The 19,421-nt window shown below is 35.4% G+C and overlaps 1 protein-coding gene across 1 annotated transcript in view; it reads left to right on the top strand.

Annotated features, from left to right (window-relative positions):
* The window catches only part of NIPAL2 (NIPA like domain containing 2), a 130,399-nt gene that overhangs the window by 100,773 nt on the left and 10,205 nt on the right, over window positions 1–19,421 (top strand). Inside the window, exons 6-8 of the mRNA XM_003760280.3 lie at window positions 7,161–7,257; window positions 15,732–15,867; window positions 17,815–17,903. Of these exons, the coding sequence (XP_003760328.2) occupies window positions 7,161–7,257; window positions 15,732–15,867; window positions 17,815–17,903 (322 nt within the window). The remainder of the gene's footprint in view (window positions 1–7,160; window positions 7,258–15,731; window positions 15,868–17,814; window positions 17,904–19,421) is intronic.

Here is a 19,421-nt window from a genome sequence, read left to right as displayed (position 1 = left end):
TAGCACCTTTCTCCCAGGGTTGTTGTAAGAATCAAATGAGATAGTACATGTAAAGTACTTAGCACAGGTGCTATATACAGTTGTATGCCCTGGGCAAATGGTTTAGCTTCAATTTTCTCATCTGTAAAAAAAGAGATATAATATTTCCCTCCCAGGACTGTTATGAGTAGCACATGAGATTATATATACATATATATGTATGTGTATGTGTGCATACATTATTTTTATATAAAGTACTTGGAAATTTTTAAAGTGCTATACAAATGCTAGCTATGATAATTATTACTATTTTAATGAATAAGATTACAAAGAAAACCAATTATGTTGAAATATGTTTATCAAAATATATTTTTTAAAAGTTAATGGATCCTAGTTTAAGTATACTTTTTTTAGAGTTAATTCAGAGAATTTAGATGCAAGGTTACATACCATCCACCAGTATAAAATAAGGGGACATTTTGTCATAAGGACAATTCCCTTCACCAAAGAAATCTCCATACCCATTTATATATTTTGGTTTTAGAGAATTGCTTACAGCTCAGAGAGGTTCTGATTTATCCATGGTCACACAGTTGTAAATAGTAAATTTGAATCCAGGTATTTCTCCTATTAACTGGCTCTTGCACCTTTTCCATTATGCCAAACTGTTGTTGTTTAATAAGTTTTATTCATGTCTGATTCTTTGTGACCTTTTTTGGAGTTTTCTTGGCAAAGATACTGGAGTGGTTTGCCATTTCCTTCTCCTGCTACTAGAGAGGAAACTGAGGCAAATGGGGTAAGTGACTTTCCCAGGGTCATACAGATAGTAAGCATCCTAGACTTGAGATGAACTCAGATCTTCCTAATTCTAAGCTGTCACTCTATCTACTATACCATCTAGCTGCCCTACCTATTTATGCTATACTATTGTGTTATGAGAATTATTTTGTAATTGCATCTGATTTCTTCATCACTAAGATTTAATTTGAGTTGGAATTGAGATTCAACATGTTTTTCCTCCAACTTTTAAAGAATCTTAGGAAAATAGCTATTGCTAACACAAGACAGAAAATGTCCTTTCCTATTCAGTAAAATCTCAAGCCTTCTTTTGTGTTCTACAACAAGTTTAAATTAGCTCTACCTTAGATTTTTTAAAATCAAAAGAAACCATCCTGGACCAGCTCTACTGACAGATTAGTGTTGTGTCCAGAGTCACAGAGTGATTATGGGTAAGACGCAGTACTTGACCTCATGTCTATCTGCCTCCAAAGTCCATGCTGTCTTCAGTATTTTGCTACATCTCATCAGAGCCATTCAAGTGAAATCTCTGTTATTACAATACAATCTGACCCTTCATGACCCCCTTTGGAGTTTTCTTGGCAAAGACACTGAAGAAGCCATTTCCTTCTCCAGCTCATTTTCCAGATGAGAAAACTGAGGCAGACAGTTAAATAACATTTCCAGGGTCACACGGCTAGTATCTGGGGCCAGAATTGAAAAGAAGCCCACCTCCAGCAACTTGTAGTGAGTGACAGAGGGACATCCTAGGTTCTTGGAACCTAGGAGTGCCACTTCTGCTGGGAAAAACTTCTGGTATATCTCCAAAAGAGAAGGACTATTTCTATGGACAGGCCAAAAAAATTGAAGAAGCTCACATCCTGAGGAATGAGCTCATTTCAAAATGAGACAATATTTCTAAGTGCTTTGTAAACTTTAAAGCATTTTAAAATGTCTATGCTAGCTGGCTAAGCTGTGGGTGAAAAGGTGTTTTTCCACCAGTGGTGTTAATTTATAAAGATGTTTTATTCTCAGAGGATCTATTAAAGTTCCACTATCCAATATATAAATAAAGACTAAGGGCTAAGGACACGTTAAGTTGCAGGAGGAAAACTTGGGATTGGATACTGAAATGAACTCCATTTATTAAGGTTGTAAGATACAGAAATGTAAGGCACAGAAATTTCTGTAAGAAAAGAATACAGAAAGATAACAAGAAAGCATTTAGGAAAATCTCTGGATATTTTGAAGACCAAAGAGAGAATTTGTGCTTTCCTCTCAAGTAGCTTGGGCTACCTGGGCACCCTTCAATATCTCATAGGATCATAGATTTAGGACTCGAAGGATTCTTAATATAAGCCCTCTCAGTTTACAGTTGAGGAAACTTCAGTTTTAGCAGAGAGATTAAGTGATTTTCTCAGCTAGTAAGCATCAGAGACAAAATTTGAATTCAGGTGCTCCTGATTCCAGGTCCAGCACATTATATCTCAGCAACACCAAGGCTCCTATGCTTCTGCTTATTTGGAGAGGAGAAAGGAAAAAGGGGGACAGGGAAAGAATAGAATGCTGCAAATGTAAGTAAGGTCTTCAAAAAATGTTCATTCATTCACTAGACATTTATTAAAGACCATTTAATAAATTAGAGCAGTGAATAGAACACTGGGTTCTGGAGTCTGGATCTAAATTTAGATGCAGTTCAGACACTTTCTAGCTGTGTGACCCTGGGCAAATCACTTAACCCTGTTTGCCTCAGTTTCCTCATCTGTAAAATGAGCTGGAAAAGGAAATAGCAAACCTCCATTTTCTTTGTTGCACCAAAATGGTATAAAGAGTCAACCTCAATTGAAATGACTAAACAACAACAATTTAACAAATTAAACATTTGTTAATGTATATACATCAGGTCTAGATGCTAGTAGAAACAAGGAGATTTGTTTTATGTGTTAGTGATGGAATAGAAGATAATTAAGAGTGTCCAGCTCTATGGGAGGTACCCAGACCAGAAAATCAGGACTTTCCTTGATTATCTCCCACCACATGTAAACCCTGACCTTAGGGAGCTTACACTTAAGTAAAGGATATGATATATACTTGGACAATTATAATAAAAAACTTAGTTGGTGAGTTTGAAACCTGAGTAGGCAATGGCCATCAGTGACAAGTTATATTAGAAAAGGCTTTTCAGTTGGGCTTTAAAGCAGTGTTCTCAAAATGTGGTCCAGATAATTTTGGGGGTGATCTCTAAAATTCTGTCAGAGGGTTTACAAATTCAAAATTAGTTGTCATTTCTAATATGATAAATACCTATAAATATAAACCAAATAAAGAAATATTCTTTGAATAGATCCTCAATAATTTTAACAGTATAAAGATACAGAGGAAAAAGTTTGAGAACCACTACTTTAAAAGATAGATAGGATCAACTGGCAAAAATGGAAGAGAAAGTTATACTAAGAATCATCAGAGCAGAGGTATACACAAACAAAGGAAAGCATCCTATTTGTAGAGTCATTGGAAAATAGCTTAGTCAATTTGGCCTTAGTATGGAATGATAGTTTGGGAAAAAGCTGGAAATGTGAGGTGATTCCAGATTGTATATATTCCTGACTTGTAGTCTAAGGACTTAGAACTGTATTCAGTGGCTAAGTCATAGGGAGTCATTGAAGATTCTTAAGCAGAGAACAGTCTAAGGAAATCAAACTGACCAATGAGGAAGGACAAAGAAATTTGTTAGTAGGCTATCTCAATTGTTTTAGCCATTTATAGAAAGGGAAGAATAAGAAACTTATCACAAAGGTAGAATTGATTGGATTTGAAAATTGGTACAGTTCATAGAATGCCAGTTTTTCTGGGGCAGTTACCCTAATTATAAAATGAAGCACTGGACTAAATGACTTCCTACATTTACAGCTCTAAATCTGCATGTGATCTTTTAAATAAAAGTGATGAGGGACAGGAAAGAGCCATAGATAATTCCAAGGTTTTGAACCTGGAACATCGAGTCAATAGTAATGCCCTTATCAGAAAAGGGAAACTCAGGGGAACAAGCCAATAAATCCATCTTGGGACACATAAAGGAAATGACTATTTTTATTGATTTTTCAATTTGCTAATGGAGTCTGAATCTAACAAACTGTTATTTTTAAAGTTCACTAAAATTTTATTTCTTTTTGCAATAGAATGTTATGGATACCTTCTTTATTTTCAGACTAATTCTATATTCATTCATTCAACAAATATTAAGCACCTACTACACCCAAGGCACTATACTAGATTCTAAGCATAATAGATCAAAACAAATATTAGGTAAACAAAGAAGGAAAGGAAAGAAACAGACAGATAAAGACAGAGACAGATAGAAACAGAGAAAAACAGAGAGACAGAAAAACACACTGAGAAAGAGACAGAGACTCAGAAAGACACAGAGAGAGAAGAGAGAGGGAAGAGGTGGGGATGGGCAAAGTGGGAAGGGCAAGGGAGGGACAGAAGAAGCAAAGAAGGAAGGAAAGAAGGAAGGAAGGAAGGAAGGAAGGAAGGAAGGAAGGAAGGAAGGAAGGAAGGAAGGAAGGAAGGAAGGAAGGAAGGAAGGAAGGAAGGAAGGAAGGAAAGAAGGAAGGAAGGAAGGAAGGAAAGAAGAAAGGAAGGAAAGAAGGGAGAGCTGGAGGAAAGGAGAGAAGGAAGGAGGAATGGAAGAAAGGAAGGAGGGAATGAGGGAGAGAGGAAAGAAGGATGGAAGGGAGAGAGAGGGAGGGAGGAAAGAAGAAGAAAAAGTTGTCCCTGATAAGAGAATTTTAAAAGGGGGAGATCACCAACAACCAGGGCAACCAGAAAAGTTCCTTAAGAGGTGGCACATAAAGCTGAACATTCATAAAAGATATTAGGTATTCTAAGAGGCAAAGGAATTTCCTGTATTGCAGGAAAGGAATACAGCCCAAACAAAGACACAGAGGTGGAATATAACATGCCAAATTCAAAGAACAGCAAGTATTCTATTTGACTAGAATATAAAGTATGTAAAGAATAATAATGACAGCTAATAATAGTAACAATTCTAATAATAGACAGGAGGTGGGATGCCAAATTCTAAAAAGAGCAAGATTCTAGTTCAGAATATACAATGTAGATAGACATAATCATAATACTTAACAACAACAATAAGAATAGACAGAAGATACAATGCCAATTTCTAGAAACAACCAATATTCTAGTTTAGAATATAGATTCCATAAATAATAACAATAGTTAATAATAATAACAGACAGTAGGAACAGAAGCAGAACATCTCAAGGAATAATATAAGTAAAGGCAAAGAAGGGGAAGGCATAGTATGTGTACAGGCAATGGTGACTAGCCCAACTTGGGTGCAACTTGGGTGTGAAGGGTGGTAGAAAGACAAGAATTCTCACTTTAGAGTAGAAACCACTGAAGAAATTTTCTATATATCTATTAGCCTGGGAAGTTACATCAAAGTATAATATCATCAAAGACTATGGGAGGAAATAGAATCTGTGAATGTAGGCTCACTGAACAGCAGAGTCTGTGATATCCAATCTTTACCTTCCTAGCACCTTGTTCAGCTCCTTATAATAGACAGTAAATGTTGACTGCAGTTATTGTAATTACTACTTTTCTTTTAGATTTCTAAGATGAAGTACATAAATCTATCACACAATGTTTTTTTTTAATTTTCTGCCCTTAGAAACTATAGAATCCAATGCCTCTTTGATACTGACATTTTCTAAAGAAAAAAAAATCTTATCTTTAGCAATAGAGATTGTGGAAGAGACCCAATGACATTACTAATCATGTCTAGAGTCTGCTGTTTCTAAAAGCCTTTTTGCTGAAAGCAATGTGACCTTATGTCAGTGTCTAGCCAAGTTCCAGTATTCACAGGCAATTCAAACAATTCTTCAAACCATAGGAACTCCTGTTTTATTTATATGAAACCATAGTGGGGACCCAGCAGGACAAGTGATGTATGGAGAGTTGATAACAACTACCCTCCAGAAAAAAAAATCCACCACAGGAAGGATTTACTAATCTGCATGCCAGATTCACTCAGCTGTCACCCCCTGAGCAAAGTTGGAAAGAGAGATGGATGGTCTCAAGACCATATGCAATAGTGCATGACTGATGGCTGCGGCTGTCCTGTAGGGCTGATGGCTGAATGATGCTTATTTGCAGCCTCAGTTTTGGAGAAGTGGAAAGCCAGTATATTGTGGAAAATGAGGACACAAGTTAAAAGGATCTCTGTATTAATGATTAATGAGCTATAGGGAGATGGGAACACCTAATGTTTTCATGACAGCATGAGCTAAAAGGCAAAGAGGTAGGAGGTTAACTAATGATTTCCTGTAGCACTACTCTGTTACATTAAATTAAAGGATTACAAAGTAAGCTCCATAAGGAAAAGTTAAAAGAGTTGGAGTCATTTGGTTGGGAGAAAGGAAGATTCAAGCATAATCTGCTTTTTTCAACATCCCATACTCACATAAAAGTTTTGAATGAGAAAGATTGACCTATTGTTTTCCATGACCATGAATAACCAAGAAAAAGAAAGAAAGAAATTAAACCAGAATGATTTAGGTTGAACCTAAAAAAAAGTACAACAGGGTGAAAAAATATTGCAAGTTTCAAGTACCTATCGTTCAATTTCTTTTTTTTTTAACTAGCAAAATATGATCATTTCTACTAGATGGGTTTAGATATCTTGTATAAGATTTGGTCAAGTGATTTGGGTGACCTTTCTGGGCCTCCATTTCTCATTTGTAAAATCAGAGGGATTGTATTAGATTAGACATTCTTAATTTGTGTCTATGGATAGGAAAAAATCCACATCTTTATTTACACTAAAATCTAAGTAAAATTTAACATTTCCTTTAATTATTTTAAAATAGTATTCTCAGAAAACATCCACAGGCTTCACTGGACTGCCAAAAGGAGTCCATAATACAAAAAAAAAAAAAAGATTAGGGATCCCTGGATTAAATGATTTTGTAAGGTTGCTTCATGTGGGAAACTATAATCCAAGGGTGGAAATCCCTTTGAGTATATTTCCTAGGCATCTAACTTTAATCACTCTATTCAGTATGTCTTAAGGTTAATGGTTTTTTCTCAAGATTAACAGCATCTCTTGCCCCCTTCAAATAATTAAGTTGTTTTCATTTTTTAAGTTTTTAAAATGTATTGTAAAAATATTTAATAGTTTGGCTTATTGGGGATTGACTTGATTTTTCTTTTAGCTTAAAAGATCCTCAATGAATCAATCAATTCTATTTTGGACTGAAGAAGGGGGAGATGACAAGTGTTATACAACCCATAAAGAGAGATGTGACATTTCAAAGACTTTGAGTGAAAATCACATTCTACTCTTGAATGGCATAACCTTTCCCTTTCATTTCCAGATCTTAGAAATATTAATATTCTGCATTCTGCTGTATTTCTATAAAAGAAAGGATATGAAACACATTGTCATTTTGTTGACACTTGTGGCACTTCTGGGTAAGAACTTTTCATTCATTTTCTTATTCTGTCTTCCAACCACACTGCAAAATCATAACTTGGGTTTTATTGATGTTTTTGTAGAATATACTTTAAGGAAAATTGTCAGCCATGCTACAATGTTTTAGACCATTCCATTTTTTCCTGTTTTGAAATAATTCTAAAATTTACTTATTGCTATAACTGGTTACTTTTTAAAAAGATTTTAGTAGTTCTTCTTTTATGTTATTTCTGATTGTATTGAATAATTTTTTATCTTTTTTTGGAGTACTAAATTTTCTTAAAGAAGCTATACCTTCTCAATAGAAAATAGCATAATTGAAATTTTACATGGCAATAAAAGTTAGCTACAATGTGAAAGCAATTATAAACTGGTCCAATCATTCTGGATAATGGTTTGGGATTGTAGAAGGAACCCAACAAACCCACTAATAGGGAACAAAAAAGTCAATGAGAAATAAAGATCCCATATACTAAAATATTCACAGCAGCACTTTATATGGTAGCAAAACATTGTTTTTAAAAAATTGTCTGTAATTTTTTAAAGCTTCTTTAAATTAGGGATTATTGCACTATCGATTTGTATCACTGGTGCCTACCATAGTATTTTCACACAGTAAACACTTGATGAATGTTTCTAATTGAATGAGAGACAGAACACACTGTGAAATATAATATTATTGTGATAGTAAGAAATAGTGAATATGAAGAATCCAGAGAAACATGGGAAGGTTGACAAGAACTGATAATGAATGAAAAAAGCAGAACTAGAACAATATACATGAGGATTTCATGCTTGTGAATAAAATTAACACAGTGCCTTGCACAAAGCCGGTACTTTATAAATACATGTTCCCTTCCTTTCCCTTCCCTCTCCATGACCACTTCTTCCTTTCATGTATGATATCCCCTTGTTAAAATCTCCTTAGAGCAAAGAAATGTAGCTTTCTGTGTATGAATTCTCAGCATTTAACATGCCTAACAATAAACAGAGCACTAGTCCTGGAGTCAGAAGGACCTGAGTTCAAAACTGACCCCAGATACTTGTCTATGTAACTATGTGCAAGACCCTTAACCTTGTGTGCCTCAGTTTCCTCATCTGTATAATGAATTAGAGAAGAAAATGGCAAACCACTTCAATATTTTTTGAAGAAAATGTCAAATGGGGTCATGAAAAGTCAGATTGAACTGAAATGACACAACAACTGCCATATAAGAGCTTTATATATATATATATATATATATATATATATATATATATATATATATATATATTTGTTTGTCCTATCTCTATTCAGAGAAGTAGGACACTACCAGGGTAGAATGTTTCTTGTTCTGTTAGACATGGTATCTCTACTGGATGTTTCCATTTAACTATTTTTCTTTGTTACAAGGGAAGGGTTCAGTTTTGAGGGGATGAGAGCAATAGGGCAAGAAAATTGACAGGGATGTAAAAGCAAAAAGAGCAGATGAAAAAATTATCAAACACTGATTAGTAAAGTGGGGTTTGGGGGAGAGAAAGCATATCAAATTGGCAAAAGGCAGCAAACAGGACAGAACAGCTAGGTAATGCCATAGAGAACAGAGCACAGGGGCCTGGAATTCTGAGTTCAAATCCAATTTCTGACATTTACTAACTGTGTGACTCTGCACAAGTCACTTAATCCTGTTTGCCTCAATTTCCTTATCTGTATAATGAGCTGAAGAAGAAAATGTAAACCACTATAGTATCTTTGCCAAGAAAATCCCAAATAGGGAGAGTCAGACATGACTGAAAAACAACTCAACAACAAGCCTTCTATTGGGACCTTGATCAGAGAGATAGCAGCTCTTCAAATCAAGAGCCCAATTATTGTCTCCTATTTGTGTTGGTTGCTATGGCAACAATTGAGTGGAATTTTATTTAGCACTACGCCCAGCTAAGCTAGTGATCAGGAGGAAGAAGGAGAAATTTAGAACAATTTCCTTCCCAAAAGAAAAAATTGCAAGAAAAAGAAACCTGATAGGTAGCAAAATCAATACAGTGTTGGACCTTAAATCAATCCAGCCTCAGAATAGCCACAGAATAGCCTTGTATCTTTGAACAAGTCACTTAACCTTTGTCGGGTTTTTCAAGTATAAAATGGGAACAATAATAGCACCTACTTCCCAGGATTGTTGTGAGGATTGAATGAGATAATATTTATAAAGTACTTTTCAAATGCTATATAAATACTAGCCATCATTATTATTGTTATTATTAGTGGGTAAAAGAATTAAATATAATAACCATTATTCTTCTTTAAGATGAGGCAAAGGTGGGAATAGAGAATGAAAAATCAGGGCTTTTAATCTAATCAGAATTCTAGAAAGAGAAACCAAAGATAGCCTTCTCATTAATGCAAATACTCTAAATCTAATGAGATGGAATAAAGTATCTAAAACAGCTCTTTTATGCCAAATTTGTTTGGAAGCCCTAAAATACAGAAGGGCCTAACGTGAAGAACAGTTATAAATTAATTTGGTGAGAGGAAGTAGAGTGGAGTTCAGAACTTGAGGTCTTTGAGGAAAATAAAGCTACATAAACACTATGATTGCCACTATCAAAGATCAATGAGAAAAATTCAACAAATATTTATTAAATACTTGACACAAACAGAGTACTGCGGTGGATGCTGTGATTACAAAGACAAAAATGAAAACATATTCTCCCCCATTCTTCTGGGGATAGGGAGAAATTGGTTCTCCTCCCCATAAGCTCAGTTGCTATAATTACAAAAAGTAAGAGAGAGATAATGGATAATGAATGAAGGAATAAAAGACCTAGCGCATCAAGAGAAATAATGAAAAAGGGTAGGAATGTGGGAGAGATAGCACTTCCAGACCTCAAATATAATATAAAGCAGCAATCATCAAAACCATTTGGTACTAGTTTAAAAAAGAAAAAAGTAGATCAATGGTGCAGACAAGACATGGAAGAATCTGAAATAATTGAACTCAATAACTCCAGTGTTCAACAAAACTAAAAACATAAATTATCTAGGAAAGAACTTCTTATTTGATAAGAACTACTGGGAAAACTGGAAAGCATTCTGGCAGAATTTAGGCCTAGAAAACATCTTACAACATATTCCATAATAAATTCAAAATGGAAACGTGACCTGAATATTAAAGATCACACCATAAAAAAGAGAGAGAAAGAAGCATATCGTATATCTTTCACAGTTCTGGAGAGGGGATAAATTTTTATCCAAACAAAGAATGGAGACAATTATGGAAGAGAAAATAGATAATTCTGATTACATGAAGTTATCCTGCCTTAGACACTTATTAGCTGTATGACCCTGGGCAAATCAACATGATTCTGGGCTTCCTTCCCCATCTGCAAAATGAAAGGGCTGGATTCAGTGACCATTAACACCAGAAGGTCTCTTTCAGCTCTAACTCTCTGACCCTAATAAAGAAGAGGAAAAGCCCAATCTGGAAGTCACTAGAACAAAATGCTGTAATTTCCCCCTTATGTATAAGAGTTTATCTTTCAGAGAATTGACCTAAATTCATATATGGATCACTGGGCCTATCTAGGTAGAATGGATTAGAAAACTGACTTTTGTCTGTGCTTTGGGAAAGGAAATATATGGACTGAGTGAGCAGTACAAAGCTTTTCTCCCCAAGCTTCCTTTTCATATAAAGTGAGAAATAATTATCTTTTCTGAAGCAGAAAAAAAAAAAAAAAAAAAAAAAAAAACTGTGGTTCACTGTGGAATGGATGCAAGTCTGATTTCTAACTTAGCCAAAAACTACTATGAAGGCATTGTTTGCTTTTCCCCATTCCCTTTGATTTATAATTAATAGTTCAAATCCCAATAAAAATGATTATTTTTTAACAGTGTGGGTGAAGGCCAAATTGTCATCGGGTGCTATTATTTGCCACAGGAACTTCCCAGAGCCTAAGATCAAAAAGAAAAAGAAAAACACATCTTCTGCTTTCCTTCAGTGACACGCTGGAGCAGGAAGAGCTCCCTCGCTTTAATATTAAATATTGATATAAGATTTGTCATGCTTGACGAGTCATTTCTTTCTCATCTCCATTAATGTTTGGAATTTATGAAATATTTGTTCCTAGGGAAAGAGGCCCTTCTTTTGCTAGCACAGGGCTATTATTGATCTAGCACAGGGATTCAGTTATTTAGGTGCCTGGGATGGGTCAGTTTTATTTAACCATAGTCATCTAGTGATATTTTCATGGTAATGCCCTGGCATTTACCAACAAAACAGATGCAAATCTATTGCAGTTGATTTTTAAGGAACTTATTTAATAAGCATTTACTAAAGCACCTATTTATTGTATGCTAATAACTAGTTTAAATCACAGTTTAGAATTTTAAATGATTCTTATGTCTGGAAATACAAAAAAAAAGCTAAAAGACATTCAAGTAGTTCATGGTCTATTGGAAAGGTAACATGTAAACAAATACATATAAAGTATGAGTATGTGTAGCTTTTTATGTATAATCTGTATGATTAAAATAAGATACATAAAACAAGATATGTATATATATGAAGCAAGAAGTATGTAGATTAGTATATGTATATTATATGTATTAGTTTATATATTAGGTTAGGTTATATGGGATTTGATCTACACATAACACACACACACACACACACACACACACACACATATATACATATTAACATAGACATATGTGTGTGAATGTAACTTGTATCCTATATATGTGATATATATGTATATATGCATGGATGTATGAATGTATCAAAGCCCACTGGTTTTAAACCTTGTCCCAAAACTCATTGGTATAGAACTCTCTTCTCATCTACATATCTATCAATCTGTCTATGTATATATGTATTTACATACATACACATATACATGTATTATAGATATATATACACATATATGTGACTGGTTTTATATATATATATATACACATATAGAGAGACATTATACATATATATATATACACATACATATATGTGAATATTAACTCTATCCCAAAGCCCATTGATATGGAACTCTATCCTCACTGATGGAGATGAAAAAATTATTTATATGTATATTTATACACACAGTACACATATGTGTGAATGATGGATTTGAGAGAGATTTTACATACACACATATATATATATATATATATATATATATATATATATATATACTAATGTTAACCCTATCCCAAAGCCCATTGATATGAGATTTTCTCTTTATTGGTGGAGATGAATGCCCTGTCCTGGGTGAGGGCTGGGGAGGAGTTGTCAAGAGCAGGAAAATTCAGCATTTTTCAGACTTCTTAAGGTGGTCATAGGAAATCATATTTCCTCAGAAGAACAAATCAGCCAATAATGTTAAAATTCATCTTTTTAAAAATTATCTTAGGTACATTTTATTTCATACAAGAAAAGGTGATTAATTTGAAACATCAAAGAAAGCATGAAAAAGGCCAGATGAGGAAAGAGGGGAAAGGGAAAACAGCTAAGTGATACATGGATAGAGTGTTGGACATGGGAGTCAAAAAGAGTTTATATTCTACCTCAGACATATACCATGGACAATTTTCTATTTCCTCCTCTATAAAAATGGGGATAATAATAGATTCTACCTCACCTGGTTGTTGTAAAGATCAAATGAGATAAAATAAGTAAAGTGCATTGTAAACTTTAAAGTTCTATATAATATTATTATTATTATTAATGATTGGATATGAAATAAGAGACTTTTCTATGGATCATGTAGATTCATAAGGCCTGACCTTTGATATCTTGATCTTTTAGTTCTAACAAAAGGAAGAAGAGGAACAATGATCCAAGAGAAAAGTGCCATCTTATTCTGGCACTCAGTTTATGCCATGCTCTTGGTCACTTTTGGTTCACCTGGGCTACCTTACAGCTATTCCTGGATATTGTGGAGGACCAAGAGATTTATGGGGGGAAGAGCAAACTCTCAGTCATCCTTGATTGGTTCGCCACCCCTGTTATATTAGACAGATCAGCATCAATGAGCTGAGGATAGAAGGTTCTAACGAGGAAAATGACAAATTCTTAAGAAGAAGAGCAGGGCAGGAAGCAGCATCCCTAGAATGGAGGCAGTCTTTTACAAGAATGACTAGCTTCTTCCCCAACCCCCCCCCCTTCCCATTCCCTTGAGTCAGATGTAAATTTACTGTAATGGCTGACAGATTCAGAAGCACATAGCTGGCTCTCATTTTATTTGTTTCACTATTTATTCATTGTAGGCTGATGGCTATTTGCTCATTAATTTCACTTGGACAACCCTACTTTTTTCATCCCCTTCTTTCATTGTTCTTCTCCTTCTCTGTCTTCTTGTAATTATAGCTTCTGCCTTGGTCTTTCATCATTAAGGCTGGTAAATTAGCATGTTGCTCATGGATTTTTTTTAAATCTCCCAAATCACACAACCCTGTCTGGGTTCTTGATTGGTTACTTCAACATTCCTCCAACTCAGCCCTGATACAAAGATTACCAATGATTTTATCTGATTAATGCCCTAAAATAGTTTTAAAATAATTTTAGCATAATAATGTAGTCATCTTGAACTCAACATGCCTAAAACAAAACTCATCATCTTCCTTTTCATCTCCTACCCACTTCAAAGTCTCCTCTCTTCTTCACTTTTCCATTTCTATGTAGGATATCACTATGTAGGATGTCACCCAGGTTTGCAACTCTGGAGTCATATTTACTCTTCCATCTTCTTCACCTCCTATGTTCAACTCAAGTATTATCTGTTATAGGAGGCCTTGATCTGTCCCTACATCCACTTGAGGCTTCCCTTCTGAAGGCATCTTCCTTCTACTCTGTGTCTTGTATGTGCTATTCATCTACATGTTGTATTGTTCCTATATGTATGTACATTCCTCCAGGACAGGAACAGATTGTGTGCTTTACCTTTCTTTGTATTTCTAGTGCTTAGTAAAGTGCCTGGTGCATAAAATAGTACTTAATAAATGCTTATTAATTGATTGCTAAATTAATTAATGATTGATTCATTTTCTAAAAAATCTTTCCATTTGCCCTTCCTCTCCTTTTACACAGCCATCACCCTAGATCAAGCCTTCATATCTTGCACTAGAATTATTATAATAGTCACCAAATTGGTCAGTCAGTCAATAAAGCAGCCCACCATGTACCATATTGGGCTAAGTATTCAAACTACAAAGAAAAAAAAGATAGGACTTTCCACTTCTATTCTCTTCTTTCTCCCATCCAGTTGCCAAAAGTACAGGTTTAACCATGGCTTTCCCTTTCTTATATTTGGCATTTAAAAAAATCTAACTTCAGTCTAACTCTCCAGAATGATTGCACTTTGCTCACATTAGTGTACTCTTTCTTCCAGTCTTGGCAAGTCACTTAATTGCTATCTAGCTTGGTTTCCTCAAGTGTAAAATAGGAATAATAATAGCACCTAACTCTAAGGGTTACTGTGAGGATCAATATGTGATAATATTTATAAAGTGCTTAGCACAGTGCCTGATGCACAATAATTAATTATAATAGCATGTATTTCTATTGTTTAATATTTATTTTCATTTACATATAGTTACTGTCAAGTACTATGAAGTCCTGGGGATATAAAGAAAGATGAAAGCAATCTCTCCTCTCAAGGAATTCATAATTTAATGGGGGAGACAACTTGTAAACGACTATGTATGAATAAAATATGTAATATATAAATTGGGGGTAATTTCAGAGGAAAAGCACTCAGATCAAAAAAGACTGGAAAATGCTTCTTACAAAGTGAAACTTTAGCTGAGACTTGAAGGAGACCAGGAGAAGAAATGAGAAGTGAAAGCCAGGAAAAATACTCAGAAATGGGAAATAAAGTGTCAGGTGTAAGGAACAGTGAGGAGGTCAAAGTCATTTGCAAACTGAAAAGTTAGAAAGGAGCCAGGCTATGAAGAGCTTTAAAAGCCAAACTGAGAATTTTTATATTTGATTTACATTTGATTGAGGTAATAGGGAGGCACTGGAATTTTTTGAATGAGGGAAAGGGACAACATGGTCACACCTGTGCTTTAAGAAGATCAATTTGCCAGCTGAGTGGAGAATGGATTGGAGTGGGGAGAGACTTAAGACAGGGTGATGACCTGTACTAAGGTAGTAGCAGTTTCAGTGAAAGAAAGAAGAGGATTGTAGGAGACGTGTTACAGAGACAAAAATGAGAGCACTTAAAAATAGATTGGCTATGGGAACTGCTAAAGAGTAAGGAGTTAATGACACCTAGATTGTGAGTCTGGGTGACTAGGAGAGTCCTGGTACTCTAAACCCTAATAGGGAAGTTAGAAAGAGAGAGTTTGGGGAAAATACAAGTTCAATTTAGGACATGTTGAGTGAATGAATAAACTAAAAGTAAATGGAGCTGACCAATTTATCATCTTAAAATGTGTTGTTTGTTTATAATGTTAATAACTAATAAATTATAAAATGCTTTCTTTTTTCTTCTTTTTTTTTAGCCTCTATGACTGTTATTTCAGTGAAGGCAGTCTCAAGCATGATCATTCTCTCTGTAAAAGGGAAAATGCAACTAACCTACCCTATCTTTTATATCATGTTCATCATCATGATGGCATCCTGTATTTTTCAGGTCAAGTAAGTCATCTCCTATATCCTTACTAATCTTTCAGAATTCCTCTCTGTTGCTGTGTATACTTATGTGTATTGACTACACATGATAATTAAAAGTGAGGTATAGCCAGTCTCTTTCCATGTTTGTCAAACTTTCTATTCTGTCTTGCTTTGTCATTCTCATCTAGTCATAAGGGACTTTTCTCTCTTTTTCTAAACATAACCTTAATGTCTTGTGATTTTTAAAGTGCTACATAATCCAGTTAAGTGCACTTTGATGCTTTCCTGATGCTCTCTTGCTTGTAATTAATATCCATGTTACATATATTGTCATTAGCAATAAATCACAGGGGTAAGTCTACATTCAGGGATTTCATTCTAAATATAGGAAATCCATGAACCTTTCACCTAGTCTCTTAGCTCATGTTCATTAATTGCCCAGAGATGGAAGAAACCAGACATTTGGCTGAGAGGGAAATCCTTTCCTAAGAACTTTTGTCTTTTACTGGAACTAACTTTGTGCTTGTCAGTCACTAAGTGATTATTGCATAGTGTCTAGTAGGGATAGTATTATACACTTAAAATTTCTTCTCTCTCTGTCTCTCCTTTGTATCTTCCTCCCCTTTTCTTTCTCTTCCTTCAATTGCTTTGATCCATTCCCCACCCCCAACTCTTTCAAAGCATGATTACTCCTCTGCCTGCTACGCTCCCTTGAATCAGCCATATGGTCTTTAAAAGAAGTTTTATGTTCCCCCAAAAAATGTCACACAAAAATAACTTCTCAGTGGTCTAGCATCAGCAAATTCCTATGCCAGCTGGGGAATATCAGGCCATGTTGAGAGACAGACAGACAGAGAGAGAGAGAGAGAGAGAGAGAGAGAGAGAGAGAGAGAGAATGAGAGAGAATGAGAGAGAGAGAGAGAATGAGAAAGAATATGAGAGAGAGAATGAAAGAGAATAAGAGAGAGAGAGAGAGAGAGAGAGAGAGAGAGAGAGAGAGAGAGAGAGAGAGAGAGAGAGAGAGAGAGAGAGAGAGAGAAAGAGAGAGAGAGAGAGAGAAAGATATTGCTTACTCCACTCTGTATGCTAGCCCAGATGCTCATTCAGTAAATGTCCCTTTAAACCCGGGATATTCTTCTAAAATGACTATTGAGCATCTGTAGGAGGAATGTGGAAAAACCCAACCTTTTGTCACTGTTGATTTGCTTTTAATTTCATTACCAAAAAGGGAGGAAAGGCAGCTTTTAAACTGTGCATGAAGTTTCTAAGAAGCACCGATATCTAGAAAGCCTATCCTTGTATTTTGCTTTTCTCTGTTTTATTCAACTTTTCTTCTTAGAAAATCAGTTCTGTGCCCTGAAATAAACAAACTGGTGTTTTGGGTAGAAAGCTGTTCCCTCTAGTGCCAGTCCTATGCCCTCGGTACCCAATTTTGCTGTTTTAGAAACCTTACAGGAAGACATCTCCATTCCCAGAGTGCCACAGAAACCAAGCAAAGACTGAAACTGTTACTGGCTGAAGCCAGTGGGAGGCTGAGCTATTCACATATGCTCTACAGCTGGAGCACCGATCATTGTTTTTGAAACTGTAGACAAATCTTTGACTTCTCCATCTTCCTCTTGGCATGAGGCATGTCAATGGGCAGTTTGGCTATTCCCAGAATCTGATGTCTAACAGATCCCAGTGCCTATCCTGATGTGATACTAGCTTGAAATACTTCCAACTGAAACTTCTTGTGGCCTCTGAACATGATTAATTACTTTTCATTATTACTGTTGTTGGTTTAAACAGACCATAAAAACTGACATCTGATCTCATACATCAAATGCATATAGGCTGTGACCGCTGGTTTGGAATGCTCTGTTGCTGTATTTCTCTTTGTAGTTATGGCTGAACTCCATGGACTCCTTAAAGTTCTTGCTAATACCAAATGAATCTTCTCACAGAGTCAGTAACTGTCTTTTGTTCTAGGTTTCTGAACCAAGTGATGAAGCTCTACAAAACAACAACAGTTATACCATTGAATTACATGTTCTTCACTACAAGTGCCATTATTGCAGGTAGGACTAGGTTATGGACAATGGATATAAAAATGAGCAATTATTTTATTCATTCAGTTTCACTAAACACTGTGCTAGGCAGTAAGGATACAATGACTGAAGAGGAAGAGCCTCTACCCTCAGAGAATTTATTTTCTTTGAGATGTCATATACCATATTCAAAGAAAAGTCACTATGAAGTATATAGAAAATCATAACCACTGAGATGGGAGAAGAGGGGACCCTGAGTTAGGATAATTAATAGTCTGTGTTGAAGTCTGCATTTAGATTCTGAAGCTTCAAGGTCTGTGATCAGTTTGGGTCTTCTCTATATTGTTGCTGATCACAATTCCCCCATACCTTAATGGATGGTCTTCAAGAATCTAAGAATTCTTTGAGGCAGAAGGGAGGAGGAACACCTTCCAGCATGGGCTATGATCTAAGAAAAGGCACCGAGGTAAGAGATGGAATGTCACTAACAGCTAACAGGCCACTTTGACTAGAAGAGAAAGTACATGAAAGGGAATAACATCAAATAAGCTTGGAAAGGTAGGTGGAAACCAGATTGTGAGGGCTTTTAATGCCAGCCTGAGGATTTTGATTAAATATGATTAAATGATTTCTCCAAGCACAAGTTTCTTTTGCTCTTGACTAAAAAGTATTGGATATTTGTTTTTCATGACTAAAATAATAATATGAGAAAAATCATATAAAGTTAAGAAACTTGGTCCAAACCAAAATACCATGTATTTATTCAGCGGTAGTTTGACACTATTTGACAATAGTGGCTTGTCCTTTTTTTTTTTTTTTTTTTGCCAGTGATGTACCTGCCACATCTGTGTTTCAGAGGGATTCATCTCCCAATGCAAAGTTTGTGCCCTTTTTTGTGCATTCTGATTTCTCCATTTTTAATAGGTATAATCATTTCTTCAGACCAGACCAGAATGGCTTGCCAAAAAACTATGCACAGGAATAATTAATTAATAGTCTGCTTCAGAGAGTTGAACTTTGCACTTTAATTACAATACTTCAGGCATCTGGGATTAGTTTGGGTCTTCTCTGCACTGGTGCTGATCACAATCCCTCTGTAACTTAATGAATGGTCTTTAAGAATTGCTATGGCCAGAACATTAATCCCCTTAAGGCCAATCAGGTGATAACCTCTCCAAATTTATCAAGGCTAGTCTTCAACCAATAGAATTCATATTGTCTTTCAACTAAACCCATGCTCAAAACCATTCCAGTTTGGTAAGGTTTGCCCAGAGCCTAGCATTCAAGAACACAAAGCCATTTTCACAACAGCATGATGCTAGAATTTTTGTGAATAATCTGTATACTAAATGAAGGAAATTATAATAAAGGTTTATGATGCTTCTAACTTTAGCATGACATAGTGGCTAATGTGCTGGCCTTACACTGAGGTAGATCTGAGTTGAAGTCTCACCTCTGTGGGGATACTGACGGTGGGAGCTGGGAAAGTCATTTAAATCCTTGGTTCTCTGGGCAACCCTCTAAATTGCTGAAAAGGTATTGACCTAC

The sequence above is a fragment of the Sarcophilus harrisii genome, chromosome 1 (assembly GCF_902635505.1).
Source record: "Sarcophilus harrisii chromosome 1, mSarHar1.11, whole genome shotgun sequence".
NCBI lineage: Eukaryota > Metazoa > Chordata > Mammalia > Dasyuromorphia > Dasyuridae > Sarcophilus > Sarcophilus harrisii.
This window is presented reverse-complemented; position numbering and strand designations above follow the sequence as displayed.